Genomic DNA, 23,340 nt, shown 5'->3' with positions numbered 1-23,340 from the left:
AAACAAGTACACAAAGCACAAGGAAGGAATAATAAGAAGAAACAGAAAGACCAAACAAGCACACTCAGGAAAGGAGAAACAAACTAGAGGAATCGCATGTAACGTGAAAGAGGAACAGACTAGTGAACATGGATACAGACAAGAGAGGTACAAAGACTGATAAAAGTTAAACAGACTAGACTGAAGGGTACTGGCTTAAAGGGGAAACAGACAAAAGAGAGACACAAACTGACTTGAAGGGGAAAGGGAATGAGGAATGTCCAACAACCAGGAAATCTCACAAAGGAACTGTACAACACAGACAAGGGACACCTGGAACAGATAACGAGGAGGCGGGACCACAGAGGAGGCACAATGAGAAGGAGGAGCTAAGGCGGGACTAGGGCGGAGACAGGAACAATAATAAACAGAACAGACCCATGACAGGACCAGGGCGTGACAGTTGGCTAGGTCTTTGAGTAATGCCAAAAACGCCATTATGACAGACAGTGCATCACTCTCTTTATTATGGAGTATAGTTTGTTGCCCAATCATAAAAATAATAATAATAATCTTTATATATAGTACCTTTAGATTTTAAAATTGTGAGATAAAACAAAACATTCATTCATTCATTATCTGTAACCGCTTATCCAGTTCAGGGTCGCGGTGGTTCCAGAGCCTACCTGGAATCATTGGGCGCAAGGCAGGAATACACCCTGGAGGGGGCGCCAGTCCTTCACAGGGCAACACAGACACACACACACACACACATTCACTCACACCTACAGACACTTTTGAGTCGCCAATCCATCTACCAACGTGTGTTTTTGGGCTGTGGGAGGAAACCGGAGCACCTGGAGGAAACCCACGCAGACACAGGGAGAACACACCACACTCCTCACAGACAGTCACCCGGAGCGGGAATCGAACCCACAACCTCCAGGCCCCTGGAGCTGTGTGACTGCGACACTATCTGCTGCACCACCATGCTGCTAAAACAAAACAGATAATACAAATAAAATTGAAATACACTACAGAGTGAAATACACAAGTTAGTGTAAATATATAACTTCATATTGTACACTTAAAGCATAATAAGATACGGCATGCATTGAAACTTTTACATGCAGACAATAACTATATTTAAACAAGCAGGTGTTACTCTTCCTTAATCTTTGGTTCTGGAGCTGTGTGTCAGAGACACTACCTGCTGCGCCACCGTGCCGCCCTTTATTAACAATTACACTACATTATTTATCATTTCATAATGACTTTGTCCTATTTTAAAAAAGTTAATACGGCATAAAACCTGTTGATATCCCCCTGGTTTACCCACTCTATTTCAAAATACACTTAAGAGCCCAGAAATGACTGGTGTTTCATGTGATAGAGTAAATGTATGAGTAGCACACAGAGATGACCATGTATTGTTAAGAAAACCCAATAGGTTTCTACACACCTCTGATTTCAGCAGACTATTCTAGTAGTTGTATACATACTATATTTTATACTTTATATATTTAAGTTCACATTCAAGGTCAGACTGAACTTCCTAAAGTGTTTGTTTCCGATGATGTACGGTGTATAAATATGTGCCCGAACAGGAGCATCTTCAGTTTTATTTTATATAATCATACACACCTCAGTTGATTTATGATATTTCACAATTAACTTCAATGATTAATGCTTATAAGCTCTGGCTCCACAGCGCAAGCTTTTAAATAATGAATAAAGCCAGAAGAATTTCCCAGAGATCCCTGAACTGCAATGAAACAAGGGGGAACATGAATTACAGCCTTAATGTCTGCTTTCAATGTGTACATTATTTATTTCCATGAATATATCAGAGCTTTTTTTTTCAAAACAACACAGACATCTTTGATCACCAGGGAAACAAATTTAAAGCTCTTCATGTGTGCTACACATTTCTCAGAAAAACTAACCCTAACCCTAGAAAAAATAGAAATAAACTTTATTAGATTTGAGAATACGTGATGGCTCTGACTACTGCATTTATTTTATAACCCCTCTTTCCAGCAGATAACATTAAATACATATTTTGCAGTTGCCATTTGATCTTCAACTTCATTGTTAGCTATGAGCTCTTGTATTAATATGAAGGTACATACAGGTAAAATCTGTTCAGTGACCACTTACAAGAGTAAAATAATACTGCAGTAAACACAAAGTACAATCAAGAAAATAATACATTCTGAACAGCAGCGAAACACGGAAAACTTGACAGAATGTGGCAAGTGTGAATGGTAATGTGACACTACTCTAGCTGACACTTGGCAGTGGGCATGGTGCAATATGTAGGCTACACTGGAACAGCCATTTGTCTTTCAAAGCTGTAGATAGGAGTAAGCCTATTACTATTACACCAAACTCATTAAACCACCCTTTTGGAACTTGCTTTGTGCACAGGGGCACAGTCAAGCATATTCATTAATTCATTCATAGTCTGTAAGCGTTTATCCAGTTCAAGGTCATGGTGGGTCCGGAGCCTACCCAGAATCACTGGGTGCAAGGCAGGGAACACATCCTGCAGGGGGAGCCAGTCCTCACCGGGCAACACATACACTCATACATTAACTCACACACACTTATGGACACTATTGAGTTGCCAATCCACCTACCAATGTGTTTTTTGGAGGAACCCACCAAACTCCTCACAGACAGTCACCCGGAGTGGGACTTGCACCCACAACCTCCAGGTCCCTGGAACTGTGTGAATGGACAGTCAAGCTCTATCTTTCTAAAAGGTCTTTGTATGAAATGCTTCTGTATGAAAGGTACTCTATAAATAAACTTGCCTTGCTTAAGTTCCTTAATGCCCAGTAGCCACAAGCCCAGACTGCATTCGACAGCCACCAGACCGTCAGGAACATGGTACAGTAGGCACAGCAGGTTCTCAGCAAACACTCTTAATATAACGTACAGTACCTTTACAAAGTCAAGCATCCTGCCTATACATTGTGTAGAAATCAAATCAGAAAATCCTAACCAATCTTCCCCAAGGTCATCCTGAAAAATGGCTGTTTTGTAACAATCTCAGGTGGCCATGAACCACTGCTTCCAGCCTTCAACGTCTGCCATGGCAACAACAGCGCTTCGGCACAGCCACATAACTGAAAGCTGCCTCTGAAACATTATTAATGTACATACAGGAGGACAAAAGACACAAGGATGATTTGAGCTGTAAAACCGAGCTTGCTCTCTGCCCCAGTGCCAGCATTTTACAAGAAGAGCATCTGAAAACTCTCATCAGGGGACGTGTGTGCAAGACATGAAAGGCAGTTTTAACTGGTAATTCATAAAAATACTATTCATAAAAATATTAATAATTAGTACCATAATTATCTTCATGTTGTGCTTCTGTTCTGTTCAGAATTTATAACATCTATAATGAGTCAATTTTACTACTTTTAAGTGCACATTTTGCTGACCGAGATGTTCATTTTTGCAGTGAATACACAGGGGTTGGACAATGAAACTGGCTAAATTGTATCTTCATTAATTGCACATTGCACCAGTAAGAGCAGAGTGTGAAGGGTTAATTAGCAGAGGGTAAGAGCACAGTTTTGCTCAGAATATTGCAATGCACAAAAGAGGCCAAATTGTTGGTGCACGTCTTGCTGGCGCATCTGTGACCAAGACAGCAAGTCTTTGTGATGTAACAAGAGCCACGGTAACCAGGGTAATGTCAGCGTACCACCAAGAAGAACGAAACACATCCAACAGAATTAACTGTGGACGTAAGAGGAAGCTGTGTGAAAGGGATGTTCTGGTGCTGACCCGGATTGTATCCAAAAAACATAAAACCACGGCTGCCCAAATCACGGCAGAATTAAATGTGCACCTCAACTCTCCTGTTTCCACCAGAACTGTCCGTCGGGAGCTCCACAGGGTCAATACACACGGCCGGGCTGCTATAGCCACACCTTTGGTCACTCATGGCAATGCCAAACGTCGATTTCAATGGTGCACCTGTCCACCCTCGTTGACTCCACAGCCCTCAGTCGCTTCTATATCCACACCTTGTTTTTCTGATTTCAACCCTGTTACTCCTTCTCTCATCAGTGATATCATCACCCATTCCAAACATACCACCAGTTCTCTCAGTCCACTCCCCACACCACTAACTAAAGCTTGCATGTCTGCTTTGGTCCCTCATGAGACCTCTATCATTAACAAGTCAATGTTCTCTGGCCATGTCCCCTCAGCTTACAAATGAGCTGCAGTCACACCTACCCTTAAAAAACCTGGCCTAGATCCATCAAATCTAAATTATTACCATCCAATTTCAAAGCTTCCGTTCTTTTCGAAAATCCTTGAGCTTGTTGTAGCCACCCAACTAACAACAGGCTTAGAATCAATAACTTACATGACTCATTTAAGTCTGGATTTCGCCCACACCACATTAACGAAACTGCTTTTGTTGAGGATATCAATGTCTGGCTGGTGGCTACAGATACTGGAGCCCTAAGCATTCTTGTCCTCCTTCGTCACAGTAAATCATACCGTCCTCCTTTCAAGACTGCGTGAGCTAGGTGTCACTAGTTCTGCCCTCAACTGGTTTATGTCTTACCTGACGAATCAAAAACAATCTGTCACACTTTCTGGACATAGTTCTACATTTACTACCATCACACAAGGGGTCCCTCAAGGCTCAGTGCTCGGGCCATTACTATTGATTGTCTATATACTTTCCCTCGGTCAGATTATTCGTCATTTTAATCTTGACTTTCACTGTGATTTACCTCCGGACCAATTCTATCAATAACCCAACACTCTCCAATTTGTTGAACTTTAGAATTTGGTTACTTTCAAAAGTCTCATGAATGAAGGATGATTTTTGGAATTTCTGCTGTGAACAACAGTGAATGTGCCAGACAGAATTAATCCATTGGCATTAACTTGCTACGATGTTTTCATCATCAAAAATAAAATTAATAAAAGGAGACAATAATACACATGTAGGAGCTTGTTGGAAATGCCATTCCAAAACCATGGGCATTAAAATAGATTTGGCCTCTATAACAGCCCCACTCTTCTGGGAAGGCTTTCTGCGATATTTTGGATCGTGTCTCTGGGTATTTATGCTCAGTCACTTAGAAGATGTTTCATGTGTTTTGGACCAATGCAAACACTGGAAGTAGATTTTTCCAAATCATCCTAAAGATAATAATGAGGTCAGGACTCTCAGCTGAAATTCCTTTACACCAAACTCATAAAACCATCTTTTTGGAACTTGCTTTGTGCACAGGGGCACAGTCAAGCATAGTCATTAATTCATTCATAGTCTGTAAGCGTTTATCCAGTTCAAGGTCATGGTGGGTCCGGAGCCTACCCAGAATCACTGGGTGCAAGGCAGGGAACACATCCTGGAGGGGGAGCCAGTCCTCACCGGGCAACACATACACTCATACATTAACTCACATATCACTTATGGACACTGTTGAGTCGCCAATCCACCTACCAACGTGATTTTTGGAGGAACCCACCAAACTCCTAACAGACAGTCACCATGAGTGGGACTTGAACCCACAACCTCCAGGTCCCTGGAACTGTGAGACTGGACAGTCAAGCTCTATCTTTCTAAAAGGTCTTTGTATGCAGCCTTGCTCAAACACAGTGGTGTTTTCAGGCATCCATCAAACCTAGATTCATTCTTTAGACAGTCAGATAATGAATTTCAGGCAGAAACACCTGAAAAAGTATTAATGAAGGGCATAAACATAGTTTGATATATAGCGTATAATACCATGTACCAGGTTACAGTCCTTCTGTATCAATCTGTCAGGGCTTCCAGTCCTCAGTGTTTCTCCCATTAGACTGGAAGCAGCTGTGGAAAACACAATGATTCATTCTTTTATCGTGTTGTTTTGAAGAATGTCATTTTACATACAGTTGTCAGTCATAGTTACAAATTAAAAGCTACACTGAGGCCATCTGAATAAATGCTCTACATGTTTCCATGGCACTGCTTTGTTCCAGTGAATAGTGATCCACTATTCAAATTTATTTGACTATGAGCAATCCATGTTAAAATGTGGATTTTATCTGGTTACATGGACGTTCCTGAGCAATTCTAATGAAGTGAAAGGATAGTCAAAGTGTATATTGTCTCTGTCCACAGAAAAATGAGTTTCAGTGGAAGTGAATGTAAAAGGTGTTAATTCCAAGCAAGGGTGTAGAATTAGCATGGATGGAGGTGACGTGTCCCCACCAATATCCAGCGATTATTTTATTGTCCGCACCAGTAATTTGATCCCCTCCAAAAAAAAATAAAAAAATATCGGTCAACATCTCATTAACCTAGAGGTGCAGAAAGGGTTAAATCTTGTTTTCCTCTCCGTAACACATATGACATAAGGCACATATGACTGGCTGTGCCTTTCCCTATTTGAAATGTAGATTTTCGTTCATTGAGAATAAACACAGACAGAAACATCCATTCATTCATTCATTATCTGTAACCCTTATCCAGTTCAGGGTCGCGGTGGGTCCAGAGCCTACCTGGAATCATTGGGCGCAAGGCGGGAATACACCCTGGAGGGGGCGCCAGTCCTTCACAGGGCAACTCAGACACACTCACACATTCACTCACACACTCACACCTATGGACACTTTTGAGTCGCCAATCCACCTACCAACGTGTGTTTTTGGACTATGGTAGGAAACCAGAGCACCCGGAGGAAACCCACGCAGACACAGGGAGAACACACCACACTCTATGGGACATAACCTGATTAATTCAGGGACTACAATGCAAATTGATTCTACCTTTCATCAGTTACACTGCCTAGACAAAAATGTAAAAATAATAAATTGTAAATGTGATCGACCACTCCTTTAAAATGTATTTCTTTTTGCTTATATCTGAGCCCCCTGATCAATAAACCAACAGTCATTTAGTGAACTTTAGTACTGCAGATACACAGCTGAAACAGAAAGCCTGCTTTGTGAGGTGAGTTCAGTACAGACAAATGTAGCTTCAGGGGAGAGATAATGATGTGAGTGTTATAATCAGCAAGAAGTGGAGGACGTGCTGCTTTCTCTGCAGTGCTGATTGTAGCTTGGATTACCTGTAATGAAGTGGAGTGCACTAAATGACACAGTCATAATTCAGTACAGACACACAGAGGTTGACTTGAGGATTGACTTTTTGCTTTTAAATTTACATTTACAACCACCGGCAATTAGCAGACGCTTTTATCCAGGGTGAGTCAGAAAAGTGTTTCGTTATCAGCTTGGAATAAAATTGGCTTGGATGACTGTAACTAAAATAAAAGATTTAAACAGTGCTACATCTTTTGTAAACATGGCTAATCATTTACATGGCATTTGCAGACACTCCAGAGCAGCTAACACGTTAAATCCTGTTACAGATGTAGATGAATGTAATGTTAGAAGTCTAATCTGTGCAGTGTGGTGTCATTCAGGGGTTCTCATTAATCATTATATCTCATTAGTCATTAAGTCACGACCCACTTTTATAGAATACAAACCAACAAATTGATTTTTGAAAAACACATTTAAACATAACATATGCAGCACGGTGGTGCAGCAGGTAGTGTCGCAGTCACACAGCTCCAGAGACCTGGAGGTTGTGGGTTCGATTCCCGCTCCGGGTGACTGTCTATGAGGAGTGTGCTGTGTTCTCTCTGTGTCTGCGTGGGTTTCCTCCGGGTGACTGTCTATGAGGAGTGTGCTGTGTTCTCTCTGTGTCTGCGTGGGTTTCCTCCGGGTGACCCTCTGTGAGGAGTGTGGTGTGTTCTCCCTGTGTCTGCGTGGGTTTCCTCCGGGTGACTGTCTGTGAGGAGTGTGGTGTGTTCTCTCGGTGTCTGCATGGGTTTCCTCCGGGTGTTCCGGTTTCCTCCCACAGTCCAAAAACACACGTTGGTAGGTGGATTGGCGACTCAAAAGTGTCCGTAGGTGTGAGTGAATGTGTGTGTGTGTGTTGCCCTGTGAAGGACTGGCGCCCCCTCCAGGGTGTATCCCCCGCCTTGTGCCCAATGATTCCAGGTAGGCTCTGGACCCACCACAACCCTGAACTGGATAAGGGTTACAGATAACGAATGAATGAATTTCCCATAGAGCATCTTCAAAACAGAGTTGACTCTGACATATTCTGGCCACTAGGAGAAAAGCAAATTTTGTACTTGTGGTTTTGTTTGTTTGTTTTTTTTTAACCTCTATTTTTGTTGTGTTAGCTGCAGTTACTGTAAAAAGTTCCTGTTTATTTGTATTTTTCTGTAAACTGTTTCAAGAGACACGAATAACAATGACACCATAGAATCTTGTTCCATTCATGTTTTTATTCTCCTGTAACCATGTTGTTCTGGAGATTTGAAGTTTATCTGTGTACTACACTTCATTAGCTGCCCTCTGATTCTTCATCAGTTGTGCATTTCTGACCTCACACCTCTATGGTCTGGATATTATTGGGTGGTGGACTCACTCTGAACCCAGAACTAAGCCCAGTAACCGTAATTAAGCACATCAGAGTTTTGTCAGTGAAATGTGCAGGCATCCATTTTATAACCAGCGCTGACTGTACACAGCTTTGATGAAGAAGTGCCAGCTGTGATTTTGAGAAAGCAGAAGGTGAGGGTCTACACTATTTTGAGGACATCTAAATACACAATTCATGTGTTTTATGGTTTTGTTTTCTAAAGGAAAACATGTACCTAGATCTCTTCTGTTCAGATGCTCATTTGAGCACATCGTCTGCTCCTTGTGTTTCCCAACAGATGGACCACTAGAAAAGACTTGGAATAAAACATCTTGATATTAACTTTCTGCTGTAAGCTTACCATTTTGGAGATGCATGTTCATTTATGGAGAGCATTGATATCTGAGACAAAAAGGTGCCTGGTGAGATTGCCCTTGTTTTGTTGAGTTGTATAACAATATAACCTTTTTGTCACCATCCAGCCATAAGATTATGACCGCCTTGTTTCCACACATTCTGTTCATTCTCTCCACTCCACTGACCCCACAGGAGCACTTTGTTGTTTTACAACAAACAGACTGCAGTCCATATGTTGTTCTTCATAATTTATTTGCCCCCTTTCACCCTCTTCTTCCACGGTAAGGACCACCACAGAGCGGGTATGATTTGGGCGGTGGGTCAGTGACACTGACGTGGTATTGTTTGTTGCGCTGGTGTGAATGGATCAGACACAGCAGTGCTGTTCGAGTTTTTACCCACACATTGTCCACTATTAGACAAACCTACCTCATTAGTCCACCTTGTAGATGTAGAGACAGAAACTCATCTGTTGTTCGTCCTCTAGTCCTTCACCAGTGGACACAGGTTTGTTGGTGGACTATTTTCTGTTCAGCAGTGACAATGATAGGGTACAAAAACTCCAGCATCACTGCTGTGTCTGATCCACTCTACACCAGCGCAACACACACTAACACACCCCCACCACGTCAGTGTCACTGCAGCGCTGAGAATGCTCCACCGACCCAAATCACACCTGCTCTGCGGTGGTGACCCTAAGTACTGAACAGCAGGGGGAAATGGGGCAACAAAGCATGAAAACCAAAAGTGTAAATACAAAGTGCTCCCGTGTGGTCAGTGGAGCTGAGGGAATGTAGAAACAAAACAAAAACTCACACATTTAAACCCAAACATGATGATAGAATCAAGAGTGTTTTATTGTAATACTGCATTAATGTGATGATGGTACATTTTCATTTACAAGTCATATACATTACAGTTAAACTGTAGCTGTTGGCACAGACACGACTCTGGGATTAGTGTAGTCCTTTAAAAACAGAGCAGAGAAGTTCGGTAATGAAAGCAATAAGCAAACAGCATTTTACGACATCTGGCTATATAGACTATATGGCCAAAAGCTTGTGGATCATTCTTCTGAAGAGTAACAATCCCTACACCGGGGGTAATTCATTACATGTCATTAAGGTCCAGTTAGAGTTTCGTGCCAAATTCCGTAAAATAATGCGTAACCCGCATATGGATCAGTGCCATATCCTGAATATTGAAGTAGCCTTGTGGTTATAGCAACATTTTACGTAGTTAACAACAGAATTTCAAATCAAATTAGCCTTTCAATTACATTTAAATATACAACAATATTTATAAATATTATAAACAACAAATACTCTAAATACAAATTCATTTTATAAAATGTACAAATAAAACAATGAGTTTGAAAAACAAAATGCAAATGTAAATAAAGTCCCTAATGACTTGTAGTTGACGGCTTTAAATAACCAGCAATCTGATTGGTTCTTATTGCTGGAGGGCGGGACTTTATTCATTGACAGCCAGCTGATTGGCTCTGAAGGATGGGAATCCATGTTCTGCGCAACATGAATTTAAACCCGTAATCATTCCCTTCTTTTTAAAGTTTCTGGTTTTAACTCACACAACACTGTCGTCCCGACACGTCCTTTGGGCTATTTTTTACTGGCGCCAGAACAGCGGCGTCTGGAGCCCTGCCCTGTGTGTCGCTCATTTGAGTCACAGTGCTCATCGTAATGCACAGATCTGATTGGCTGAGTAGCCTTGCATGTGATATGCAAAAACACATGTGATTAGTCTGTGAGTTTCCTGGAGCGCTAAACCTGAACCGTGATGACTAGAAGAGTCACAGCGTTCAAAACAAACACTCTGTCTTAAGAGTTTATCAGTTACAGGTCCTGGTCCGGATAGGACAGCATCTGGGTCGTGACCCTTGTCCTAGAATGCTTTAGAACAGATATTGGAACATAAGTGAGGTCAGGGACTTGACTAATTTAGGACCACAGGTGCCACTCCAACTGATCCCATAGATAGGATGGTGCTCCAGGTCTCTCCAGAGACCACAGTTGCACTGCTTCAAAGCTTAATAGTTATCCTCATGTGCAGCTCACATCCGGTGCATCTCAATTCACTTCATGGGTGCAACGTAAAGTAGCTTTTGGTCATATAGAGCATGTCTTGTGTCTATTGTTCTACATTCACACATCATATTAACGATTAGAATTATTTATAGCTGTACTTTTAATGCTTTAAGCGTGACAGTGAAAATCTGAGACAGAAGGAGTCTAAAAACCATTCATACTTGTCAACTGTGAACAAAAGGCACAGCAGTTATTATCTCATAAACGCCGGAAATACTGAAGCGTAAATACAGATTTAAAATCAAAAAATCAAATGAATGTTGACGCTTTTACAGACACATGTGCCATAGTCACACGTCTAGTCCTCCTCTCTCCAAAAAACTAAATGGACTGAGGATACAGGAGTAGCTGTAGAGATAGTTTACTTGGTAAAGCGTGATCAACTGGTCATTATCTACAGGTAACACTATGTACACTTTTAAAAAAATCTGGAGAAAACAAAAAGCAAACCAGCATTTACATTTCCAACCCTAACACACACTTTCTCAGTTACAGAGGTGTAACGTAATTCCAAACCAGCGTCAACCTTAATTATCATCACTGTAAAATTAGTATTTTGGGTGTGATTATGGTTGAGTAATCAGAAACATGACCAGACATTTGTGGACCCTCCTGCTCATATAATAATACAAATCAAACCGTTCAGAAGGCAGTAAGTCCTCATTTGCTGCATCTATGAAATGTTCATAACTGCAGAGGCTCATGTGCCACAGCCGCAAAGCCTCCCACTCTATTGTTCAATGAATATCTGTGAAGATGATTATAAGACATGAAAAAGTACATGTAATTAACAGTTCAAATGAATGGTGAAGGGGTTAATCAAAGCCAAGCTAATGTTGCTAATAATTAATGAAAGCAATAGGAGATTTTGCAATGCGCCATTAAACCTTCACTTGCAGTTAGCCTAGCATATCTCTGTTAAGTTTACACACATATATAATGTTCCTTCTCCATTCCAAGAGGCAAAGCTAAATGGTACATAAACTTCATTACAGTTTCAAGGCAGATTCAGTCGATTGCTGTAGAGTCCTCTGCCAGACACATCTGATTTGCCAAAATTCTGAAGCAACAGATGCGCATATCGAAGATGATTAGCTGTATTAGCACACATCCGAGTTGGTTTTGATTATGTAGGAATAGGTAGAATGTAGTAACGCTCACTGGTGAGGTAAAGCACATATAAAATTTCACAGCATTGCAGTTCACAACAAACAAAGAAAAATTTAGCAACAACTGGCAGTTTCTAATGTCTAATGTTTCCACTGTAAAAATGAGTTGTTCTCCTGTAGGCCACAGTAACTGTAGCTCACAACAGCTCTATAAATGTCAAATTCTGTCCTGAGAAATGATCGTGTTTTATGAATGGAATGTATGAAACGTATGCCATATTTGTGCCGAACAGTTATTTCACAGTCGAGAAGTCGAGAAAACACATTCATAGAAATGCCCTGCTTTTTTATATATTTCATGTTCACATATGAATTTAAACAAAGACCACACTGCATTAGACTCTTTGCATTAAACTGGCATTTTCTGTGATAATGTATATAACATGGACGATGTAATTCCATAAGACTTTTGTTAACCTGCGCTATACGTCTGTTCAAAGTGTCTTTGGTCACTGGCTCTTGGGCGTTTAAATACGTTGTCTCCAAATCCTCTTCAGAGACATAGTGGGTTCCCGAGTGGGAGAACCGTCTGTGTTGGCACTATCATCAAGAGATTGCAAGTTCGGTTCCCCGGTGATGTTCACCTGTCCGGGACCAGGAGTCCAAAAGAGCGCAGCTGGCCTTGTTTTTTCTGGTGGGGTCGTTAATGTCTGTTAGCAATAAAATTAACGGTGATCTCCTCCAAGTATTTTCAGCTGTCTGATGTTGCTTTAGAGGCACCTGCTAGGTCTTTCTCTCTCTCTCTGGTAGCACTGTGAGATTCGGGGGTCCTAACTAATGAGTGCAAATTGATAATGACTTAATACTGTGTTAAGATAAACAGAAGCATCACTGCCATTCACTCAAAACACATCAATCATTTATTCTCTCATTGGTTTTGTGTGTCCTGGGAGTGATCTGCTCGTGCCACCACAGAACCAGCCCCCAGACTCCAGGGAACTCTAAACCTGGGAACCTCTGGCAAGTGGAAACTCCAACCTGTAGCCCTTAAGTGAGGAAACACTTCACACCCCTGGAACTGAAATCCCAAGAGACAGGATACAAACTGCAGTAACTCAACATGGGGAACCAAGGCTCTACCAACTGATCAAACATGACTCGTACACCGAATCAGGCTGGAACCATCCAGAACCAAACGTCACCTCACCCGATTCGGTAAACGACTTCACCGTTCCCAATGTCAAGCTAATGGATTTTGATTTGTATTTCCCCAGAGAAGCCCACCTATCAGGTTTCAGAAGTTCCTTTAAGTCTGGGGTTTGATTTTGTGGTGCCCCCAACACACTTTATGGGTATTTCCTCTTCAATAGCTGCATCTTTCCAGAAACTCTCTGAGATGCCACACCTCCCTTGACGTTCTTGATTCTGAACTATGTTATAATTATATATTACAACTTATTATTAAAATACTGGTTTATTTAAGGTTTATAAATGGCAGCGATATGGCTAATGCTAGTAGCTAAGGATAAATATTGATTTTAGGGAATGTGCTATAGAAAGGATCAGGAATTCTTTTTGCAAGTCTCCCATCTTAAAGTCTTTAAAGAGACACAACTTCTCTGCTGTGGCTGTTGTCATCAAGGCTGACTTCTGCATCTATGAATCTGATATGAACAGTTATTGTACGGCCCACCACATATGCTTAAGAGTTTAACGTAATCACTAGGAGGCAGTGTCACATTTACCAAAGAGGAATGGACAGAACGCTGAGATCGAAACAGCGAAGGCATATTTTTGTGACAAAGATCGTATTCTTAACGGCACAATATTTAATTTAGTTCTGTTTTAGGTCTCACCCCAACCCCAACATTACTTGAATGTACTTCTCTGATCCAACAATCGGCCATACCTTAAGGCCTACCACATTGCATACTTTGATAAGAAACGCCCTCTCTAGCACCATCTTGAAGCATATTCCAGTTCTCCAAAGGGGAGAGGAACATTTCTGCCCCCAACACCACAAATCCTTCATTTGCATTAAGGGAGGGAGTCTTATCCCAACTACACCACAACAACAAATAAGCTTTAGTATTAGCTAGTTTAAAGAACACATATTCCATTATTTTGTTTATGTCTGTGAATGCTGACTGCAAGTGGGTAACATGATTTCAGGGCTAGAGCTTGCTTCCCCACTTATACCAGTAAGAGTCCTTGGGCTAAACTCCTAACAGTTTATTCACCTACATGTGTAACTTGATTATAATTGTGAATCACTGTGGATAAGTGCATTTTCCAAGCGTTGTATCTATAAATAATCTCAGCAAACTGAAATCGCTTGACACTAACTTTAACCAGTGTTGACTTACCTTACATTGATAGCAATGTGGGTGGGTTGCAGGTCATTTTAGACTTGTTCACCATTTAGCAAACATCTGGCTCCATATCTGCAAGAGGAATAACTGCATTCCATTTTTAACCTACCCTTTCTTATCCTCAACTTCATCATCCTAAGTCCTTCAGCAAGTGAGCACTTGTGTTACATGTGTATGACGCAGACACAAAATGAAGGTGGATGAGTAGCCAGTGGGGAAATGAAATGAATGTTGTGGGGGGCACCATGAGCATCTGCGAGCTACTGTTACCCTTATCTTCATCTCAGGGTAATACAAGCATCTCTCAGCCTTCAGATGGCGGTGGTGATCTGTGTTAGTCCCAGGTCATTCGAGTCCTCCTGGCCTTGGAAGGAGGACAGCTCCACGGCTAGTCATACAGGCCTGCCGTGGCCACCATCCCCTCTGCTCGCCACTGGACACGTGTGCTCACGGAGGGTGCTCCTGACCCGCAGCATCCCCTGTCCGTCCGCCGGCCCACGGCCAGGGCAGCAGAAGTCCCGGAAACACCGCTTGAAGTTTTCATCAAGGAAGGCGTAGAGGATGGGGTTGAGGCTGCTGTTGGTGTACCCCAGGGCCACACAGAAGAAGTAGGCCCCCATTACCGCCGTGGTCTCTGGGATCCCTGGGGTCAGAGCCTTTACCAGGATGAAGATGTGGATGGGGGTCCAGCAGACTACGAACACAGCCACCACCACCAGCACCAGGCGAGTTATTCTGCGAAGGTTACGGTCTTTCTCCCTCGAGCCAGACAGCAGCCTCACGCTCTTCAGACGCATCACCATCAGAGTATAGCACACCGTGATGATGAGGAGAGGCGCCACGAAAGCAAAAATGAACACACAGATCTTCATTAACGTGTCCCAGTACATGTAGGGGTCAGGGAATTGAAGTGCACACTCGGTCGTGCCTGGGGAACAAAACGGACAAGGTCACTACTCATCATAAGCTCTATACGAGAAGCTCTATTCATACTGCCATCTAAACTCTGTTGTCTTTAAAAGCCTCTTTCAGTTTGTTGCCTGCAACACGTCCCAATACACACTGGGAGAGCAGCACATTTTCCACTGTGTTACCTCATCCTTCCTTTTAAAAACACACAATAATCATTTGCGCACAAAAGACACCAACCGATCCAGTTTTCCAAGCTGAATTTTTGAAAGAGAAAACCTTCAGTGGGGCAACAATATGGGGCCTTCGTTACATAATGCAGCGCACATTGTCAATGGGATTCAGATGTGCACGGCAGGCTGACCATTATAGCAACCACGCTGTCTAATTATGCAAACATGTGCTTTTAACATGTGCCCATTGTCGAAGACATTGGTCCTTGTTCATCTGCATGCAGTCGACTTCGAACATAAAATGAGCGCATGCAAAATTTACCAAACATCTTCATATTCGTCCATCTTCTGTGGCAGAAATGATCAAACAAACCTCTATAATGAGTGCGGGTAAATTTGAGTGTTGTAGATTTGCAAAGTGAAAAAATGCTTAATTTGCTGTAAATAATAAAAAATGTCCACATTATCTTTGATAACAATAATCACAAAAATAGTTGTTTTTACAAGTTCACTGATATAAACACACGCTGCACCTATTATATGCGCCATATACAAATATATTACACTGTACTTTTATTTTATACAACTTACACTGACCGAATAACCGATCATACACACATCCAGCGCAGTAACAGCTTCCAAAACACTGCAAAAAATACAGTTTAAATCTATTATTTAAAAAATTTAAATTAATTTTAATTTCGCACTCAACCTGATACATCTGCTGCTAACAAATCAACATAATTTCCACGTTGTAGAAATGTTTTAGTAATCAGATGATAAATAGCTCATTATGCAGTGCTGCCAAACCCACCCTCAATTTTACACAACTCTAATGAATAACTGCCATTGTTTAGAAAGCCATATATGTGGCTATGTAACGTGTATAAATCATTTAATGTTAATTATGCCTTCAGTCATGTGTAATTTACCCCTGCTATTGGCAATAATGCCTTCACTACAGTGACAGACCCTGGCTTTTGAAATTTAGAGCACACAATATCCACTATTTACATAGTACATACAGGGGTTGGACAATGAAACTGAAACACCTGTCATTGTAGTGTGGGAGGTTTCATGGCTATATTGGAGCAGCCTGGTGGCCAATCTTCATTAATTGCACATTGCATAAGTAAAAGAGCAGTGTGTGAAGGTTCAATTAGCAGAGGGTAAGAGCACAGCAAGTCTTTGTGATGTATGTAGAGCCACGGTATCCAGGGTAATGTCAGTGTACCACCAAGAAGGAACAAACACATCCAACAGGATTCACTGTGGACGCAAGAGGAAGCTGTCTGAGAGGGATGTTCGGGTGCTGACCCGGATTGCATCCAAAAAACATAAAACCACGGCTGCCCAAACCACGGCAAATTTAAATGTGCACCTCAGCTCTCCTGTTTCCACCAGAACTGTCCGTAGGGAGCTCCACAGGGTCAATACACACGGCCGGGCTGCTGTAGCCAATCCTTTGGTCACTCGTGCCAATGCCAAACGTCGGTTTCAATGGTGCAAGGAGCGCAAATCTTGGGCTGTGGACAATGTGAAACATGTATTGTTCTCTGATGAGTCCACCTTTACTGTTTTCCCCACATCCGGGAGAGTTACGGTGTGGAGAAGCCCCAAAGAAGTGTACCACCAGACTGTTGCATGCCCAGAGTGAAGCATGGGGGTGGATCAGTGATGGTTTGGGCTGCTGTATCATGGCATTCCCTTGGCCCAATACTTGTGCTAGATGGGCGTGTCACTGCCAAGGACTACCGAACCATTCTGGAGGACCATGTGCATCCAATGGTTCAAACATTGTGTCCTGAAGGTGGTGCCGTGTATCAGGACGACAATGCACCAATACACACAGCAAGACTGGTGAAAGATTGGTTTGATGAACATGAAAGTGAAGTTGAACATCTCCCATGGCCTGCACAGTCACCAGATCTAAATATTATTGAGCCACTTTGGGGTGTTTTGGAGGAGCGAGTCAGGAAACGTTTTCCTCCACCAGCATCACGTAGAGACCTGGCCACTATCCTGCAAGAAGAATGGCTTCAAATCCCTCTGACCACTGTGCAGGACTTGTATATGTCATTCCCAAGACAAATTGACGCTGTATTGACCACAAAAGGATGCCCTACACCATATTAATAAATTACTGTGGTCTAAAACCAGGTGTTTCACTTTCATTGTCCAACCCCTGTATGTACACTGTGCATCGGTAACATTCAGATGACCCCAGATAACTCCTCTCTGTTCGTCAAAACGACATTTATAAAAGTTATTTTCAAGAACAGTTCCCTAAACACCTTTGCCTTTGTTCAGCACACACAGATCTATGAATATAAAACCATGCAGGCATTAGTCTTCAATACAGCAGTAGATAATTAAAATGAAATGTCTTTGTATTATTGTCAGTTAAAAAAGTGTATTAACAAATCAGTGTTTTCAGTGCAGTTTCCCAAGTTTCCATGGTAACAGCCTCCGGTGATGGTAAGAAGATGGTATAACTCACCCCACATTTCTGTTTTTTATTAATAGATAAATGGCCATTCCATGTCTAGGGTTTATTTGACAAAACTGTAAGGGAATAACTAGAGGTTATAAACTAATAAACGTCAGTAGTTTGTCCCCCTTTGCTGCAGTAACAGCTTCTACTGTTTTGGGAACATCTTTTTAGATTTACAATTGGTGGATCAGTGGATAAGGAACACATAACTTGTATCTACTATATCTACTGTCCATTTTATCAGCTCCACTGACCACACAGGAGCACTTTGTAACTCTACAATTATGGCCTGTTGTCCGTCTGTTGATCTGTATTCTTTCTTATCCCATGACCTTTTATGACCAGGACCCCCACAGAGCAGGTGTGGTTTGGGTGTTGGATTATTCTCAGCGCCGCAGTGACGCTGACCTGTTGGTTGGTGTGTTAGTGTGTGTTGTGCTGGTGCGAGTGGATCAGACACAGCAGTGCAGCTGGAGTTTTTAAAGCCCTCAGTGTCTGGACTGAGAATTGTCAACAAGTCCACTGACAAAGGGCTAGAGGACGACCAACACACACTGCAAAAACAGATGGGCTACCGTCTCTGACTTTACATCTACAAACTGGAACAATGAGGGAGGAGTGTCTAACAGAGTGGACAGTGAGTGGACATTGTTTTTTAAAACGTCCAGCAGCACTGCTGTGTCTGATCCACGCCACCACCACGTCAGTGCTGAGAGTGATCCACCACCTGCTCTGTGGTGGTCCTGTGTGAGTCCTGACCATCGAAGAACAGGGGATAGGGAAATATACGGACTAGAGTGTGTAACTGTAGAACTACAAGTGCTGCTGTGTGGTCAGTGGAGCTGATAAAATGGACAATGAGTGCAGATACAAGGCAGTTGTCCCTTATCCAGTGACAGTTCAGTGTATAGTATAAAGTCTTCAGAGATGGGTAATAGCAGGAGAACACCCTCCTGTTAATGCCCTTCACTTCAAGCCATGTTGGAAGAGCAGATGTCTGGACACTCTAGGCCACAGTGTGTTTTTTTAAAAACTAGTGTTGCATGGTGAACCGATGCTAGAAAAGTATCTCAATACTTTGTCATTAAAAATACAATACCCCATATAATGGGTATGGGTTTTTAAAAATAAGCATGCTATTCCAACAAGTGACACAGGGGGCAGTGTGCCTTCCTGAAAAATGATTTTGCCACTAGTTTTAGCAACTTTTCCGATCTTATAGTAAGTTATTCTTAAAGACAACAGCGACTTTCTGTACAAACCTTAGCTACGTTTTTATAGACGAGAATCACTGGTAGCGCGTTAGAACACCAGGACTGACCGTGAGATGGAGCTCTGGGAGACACAGGCCACTCGATGCGGTTTGTCTGCTCCAGAGACGGAGCAGCACATTCAGTCCGCAACGGCAGCTCACACAGGTCAAAACGAGCTGCGAATTTGCAAAACAGTCCCGACACATTTGCTTCCTTTTACAATGAATTTACTCCTTTTTCTGAACTGAGTTCACATAATTGATTGAGGCATTCAGCTTTGTTCAAAGAGTAAACACATCTTATGAACGTATGACACGGGTCCGAAGGCGCGATTGGACCGAGAAATTGCGAAATGTAACGTGTGGCATTACACCCAACAAACAGATGCCACAGATTTTGGCGACCGCCCTCAGCTTGTAGAGAAAGTACATTCATTTTCCTGATGTTTTAGGTTTTTGCGATGGTATCGTTTCAGTATCGGTATCGAGGTATTCAGGCAGGTATCATATCGAAAGTCATAGTTTTGTTATTGTGACAACACTATTTAAAACTATCTTATGAAGTGTGTGTGAGGTACCGTTGTTGGTCTGAGTGCTGCCGAGAACCATGGCTGGGATCCCAGCTGCTGAAGACAGAACCCAGATGAGGATGTTGATGATCTTGGCTTTGACGGGCGTGCGGAAATCCAGGGCCTTGACCGGGTGACACACGGCCACGTAGCGGTCCACGCTCATCATAGTGAGGGTGAAGATGCTGGTGAACATGTTGTAGTAGTCGATGGAGATGAAGACCTTACAGACCACCTCTCCGAATGGCCAGGAGCTCAGCAGGTAGTCTGCGCTCTGGAAAGGCATCGTGGTGGTCACCAGGGCGTCCGCCACAGCCAGGTTAAAGATGTATATGTTGGTGGCTGTCTTCATCTTAGTGTATCTAACGGAAACAAATGATAAAAATATGAAACCATGTATGAACCATACATCATAGAGCTGTACAAATCCTGTGGATTTGTCAAACCTTTGTGTTTACTACACTGAAGATAGGGGTGAGCACAATGATGATTATCATTATAATTATTACAAAAAAACCTGCTTCTCTGACCATATAATGGCTATCTGTAAATACAGAACTTTTTTCCTCTTATAATATGGAGCATTAGCTCATTAAAGGGGACTTGTAGGGAAACACCGTTCTCTCTGGTTTGTTTATATTCAGAAGCTCTGCGTATTTTAAGGTGGAACGGTATGTTTGAGGGGGAAAATAACATTTTTTGTTTGTTTGTGGCTGCATTTTTACTTTTCTCTAAGTTGTATTTATAGTGTCACATCAACATCATTATTCTCGTAAGCACAGAGAAAGGAATTACGTGTGCATGGATCATAATCCGTGCTTGCATTTTGAAATGGGAGGGTTTTTGACGTTTTGTGGGTGGGGTCTAGGGCGTTTCTCTCAGTGAACGCTATTGGCTGACGTCTCCTGGTTCTGTGACACTCCATATGGCCCGCCTACTGGGAGAAACCTAGCACAGAAAAACAAACATGGAGGACACGCACCACTGTCATTTGAGTTTTGTTTTGAAATGGGGAATGTGTAAAATAGAACATGGTTGCAAGACCATCCCGCAGTATCTCTGTGCAGTTAGAGCTGTTGGAAAACACAGTAAACATAGATAGAGAACAGGGAGTCGACTCCCAAACTAATTAAGACTTTGAGCAAGTAGGAATCAACACTTGCCAAATGATTCAGAGTCAAATCTCAGAGTCTCAGTTTTCTGACGCTTTCTTGCACTGAACATGCAACATATAACTGATCTGAACCCGCTGTAAACATCTGGATCATGGCTCTATCCCATTTATCCATGGCTCTGGTGTTGTCCTGGAGAATAGAGCAGCTCTGTAAACAGTGAAGGCTTCTCCCAGTAGGCGGGGCGTGTACAGTGTATGAGACGAGCAGTCACAGAACCAGGAGAAATCCAGATAAGAGAGAAAGTTGAGCATGTTGTCTTTAAATATGGCAAATCTCCCTCACACACTCACCTAGTCACTCACACACACACCTGTGGACAATAACACACAGAGGAACCCTGATCACCCAGAAGAAACCCACACAGACACCGCGAGAACACACTCACAGACCGTGACCCGAGGCAGGGATCGAACCCAAGACCCCGAGACCCTTGAGTTGTGTGGCTGCTATGCTTCAGTTGTTGTGATGATGTTACATTTACAAACAGAGGGATTCTTTCATTCCCCAACCACCTCAGAAACTGACGTTTCTTTTAGAGACACTGCAGTTAGAAAAGACCCTGCATCTTTTAAACAACAACAAACCATATTTTACATTTTAAAACAATGAGAGTTTATTGTGCTCTTTAACCACTCCATTATTTCTGAATCAGATCCACGAGGGGGCGCCAAACCACCTGCTGCACACTGTGCTCTTGAACCTTAGACCAAATAAAACATGCAGCCAGGGAAGTGCACCTGCTGTACAGTTTAAGACTGATCTGAGAGCCTTACACTGCAGTGACAGCACAAACTGTAGGAGCAGAACTGACCGGTCAGACGGTCCTACACTCATCTGCGCAGGTTTGATCTTATTCACTGTTATCAGAACTGAAGATCTGAAAACACACACACACACAGAGAGAGAGAACACTCTTACCTGATAATTACATACATCACCAGACAGTTGCCCACCAGACCCACTACGAAGACGAGGGAGTAGATGGCAGTGATGACAGGCATGATGGGGGACAGTGGCTCAGGTTCTTCGCTCCAGCTCTCATTCACAGACAGATTAAACATTTCAGACAAACCCTGCGGCCACGACGAGCTCGGACCGCAGTCCTCAGCCTGGGACAGACACTTATCCTCCTTAAATATCTGCACCACACCAGTGTCCATCTCCTGAGAGGAGAGACAACGTGCACCACACTTAAAAACAGTGTATTCACGCATCACATATTAAAGTACTGCATATGTGCATTCCACTGAAGAAAAGCAGTGTATTCATTGACGTGTCACTTTTCATATCACACTGAAAAGCACTGTATTCATATTTTTACAGCATTCTGGTTTCAATGAGAAAACTAAACACCACAGAAAGGTTTAGTGGTGGGTGTGCAATAGTGAGCTAGAGTATATTTTGGGGGAAATGGTTTCATGCAATGGATCCTAATGGGTTACAACAACTGACCTGTGACTGGTTCTCATTCTGGACCCACTGCATTTGTGATTATTCTGGGATTTAAAGGTGTCCTAGACAGAAAACTGACCTCTAATAGTGACCATTAATAATCCAGCCAGTTTCCTATTAAGGAACAAAAGCACCATATTCGTTTCTGTTGGTATTACACTTTTTAGTTCACTGACATACTTTTCAAACACACAAACCTCCCAAACTAAACATGGCAGCAATGTAACTATGTAACGGCACTGTTTTGAAGGTAAAGCTGCTGCATTAAGAAGTAGTCTGAGGTAAAAAACCCTCAAAAAAAAAACCAAAGAAAGGAGAGAACCACATATACTCACCGTGTTGCCCGGCTTCGGTGTAAAGGTGTAAAAACAGCTAAAAGAACTCTCACAAATCCCCGACACACAGCACTAAAACGCCTCTGTTTGTTTCTGGGCACTACGCGGACTCTGCTCACTCTCAACTCACAGACACAGTCTCCACTCAGAGGCGCGATACGAGCTTTAACCCACCCGCATTCCGGAAAACACACCCGCATTCCGGAAACTCCCACCCCCACTGCTCTGTGATTGGCTAGTACACACCCACAAATAGTGCAGGGCCTGAGCGCTCAATAGCTACACTCCTGCGCGCTGATTGGCTCCCAGAGTTTCATTTTCTGAGCGCTGATTGGCTGCTTCTTCCCCAGTTTTCATGCAAGGGCGCTCAGTAAAAGTTGAAAATTTATGAAAACCAATCATAAAGCAGCACCGCGCTGGCCACAGCCAATCTCAGCTCTGTGTGGGCGGGACGAAGTGCTCTGTCATGGCTGCTTTCAGAGAAGTTTCAGTGAACTTTGAAACGATTTGTCGCAAATATGCAGCAGTGAAAATAACCCTGTAAAGTGTGTTTTTAATTCTCAGTGTAAGTAGAAAAGGTGAGGCCAAATCA

General features: G+C 42.5%; 1 protein-coding gene across 1 annotated transcript; it reads right to left on the bottom strand.

Moving 5' to 3' along the window:
• Positions 1–9,679: 9,679 nt before the first annotated feature.
• Positions 9,680–22,874, bottom strand: oprk1 (opioid receptor, kappa 1). The gene is made up of 4 exons (XM_066680929.1): positions 22,749–22,874; positions 21,880–22,124; positions 19,796–20,148; positions 9,680–15,317 (listed from the first exon to the last, which is right to left on the bottom strand). The coding sequence occupies exons 2-4, from the start codon at positions 22,119–22,121 to the stop codon at positions 14,782–14,784; spliced, it is 1,131 nt and encodes a 376-aa protein (XP_066537026.1). The 5' UTR covers positions 22,122–22,124; positions 22,749–22,874; the 3' UTR covers positions 9,680–14,781.
• Between the last annotated feature and the right edge of the window lie 466 nt (positions 22,875–23,340).

Source organism: Hoplias malabaricus, chromosome 9 (assembly GCF_029633855.1).
Source record: "Hoplias malabaricus isolate fHopMal1 chromosome 9, fHopMal1.hap1, whole genome shotgun sequence".
Classification (NCBI taxonomy): domain Eukaryota; kingdom Metazoa; phylum Chordata; class Actinopteri; order Characiformes; family Erythrinidae; genus Hoplias; species Hoplias malabaricus.
The sequence above is the reverse complement of the archived record's forward strand: the minus strand, read 5'-3'. Positions and strand labels throughout refer to the sequence as shown.

What these genes read in the sequence shown, in the direction of transcription:
- oprk1 (XM_066680929.1), bottom strand. Translation starts at nt 22,121, where the DNA reads ATGGACACTGGTGTGGTGCAGATATTTAAGGAGGATAAGTGTCTGTCC. An exon ending in GTGATGTATGTAATTATCAG is followed by an intron (nt 20,149 to 21,879) that starts GTAAGAGTGTTC and finishes TGTTTCCGTTAG; the next exon opens with ATACACTAAGATGAAGACAG. An exon ending in CAGCACTCAGACCAACAACG is followed by an intron (nt 15,318 to 19,795) that starts GTACCTCACACA and finishes TTTGTTCCCCAG; the next exon opens with GCACGACCGAGTGTGCACTT.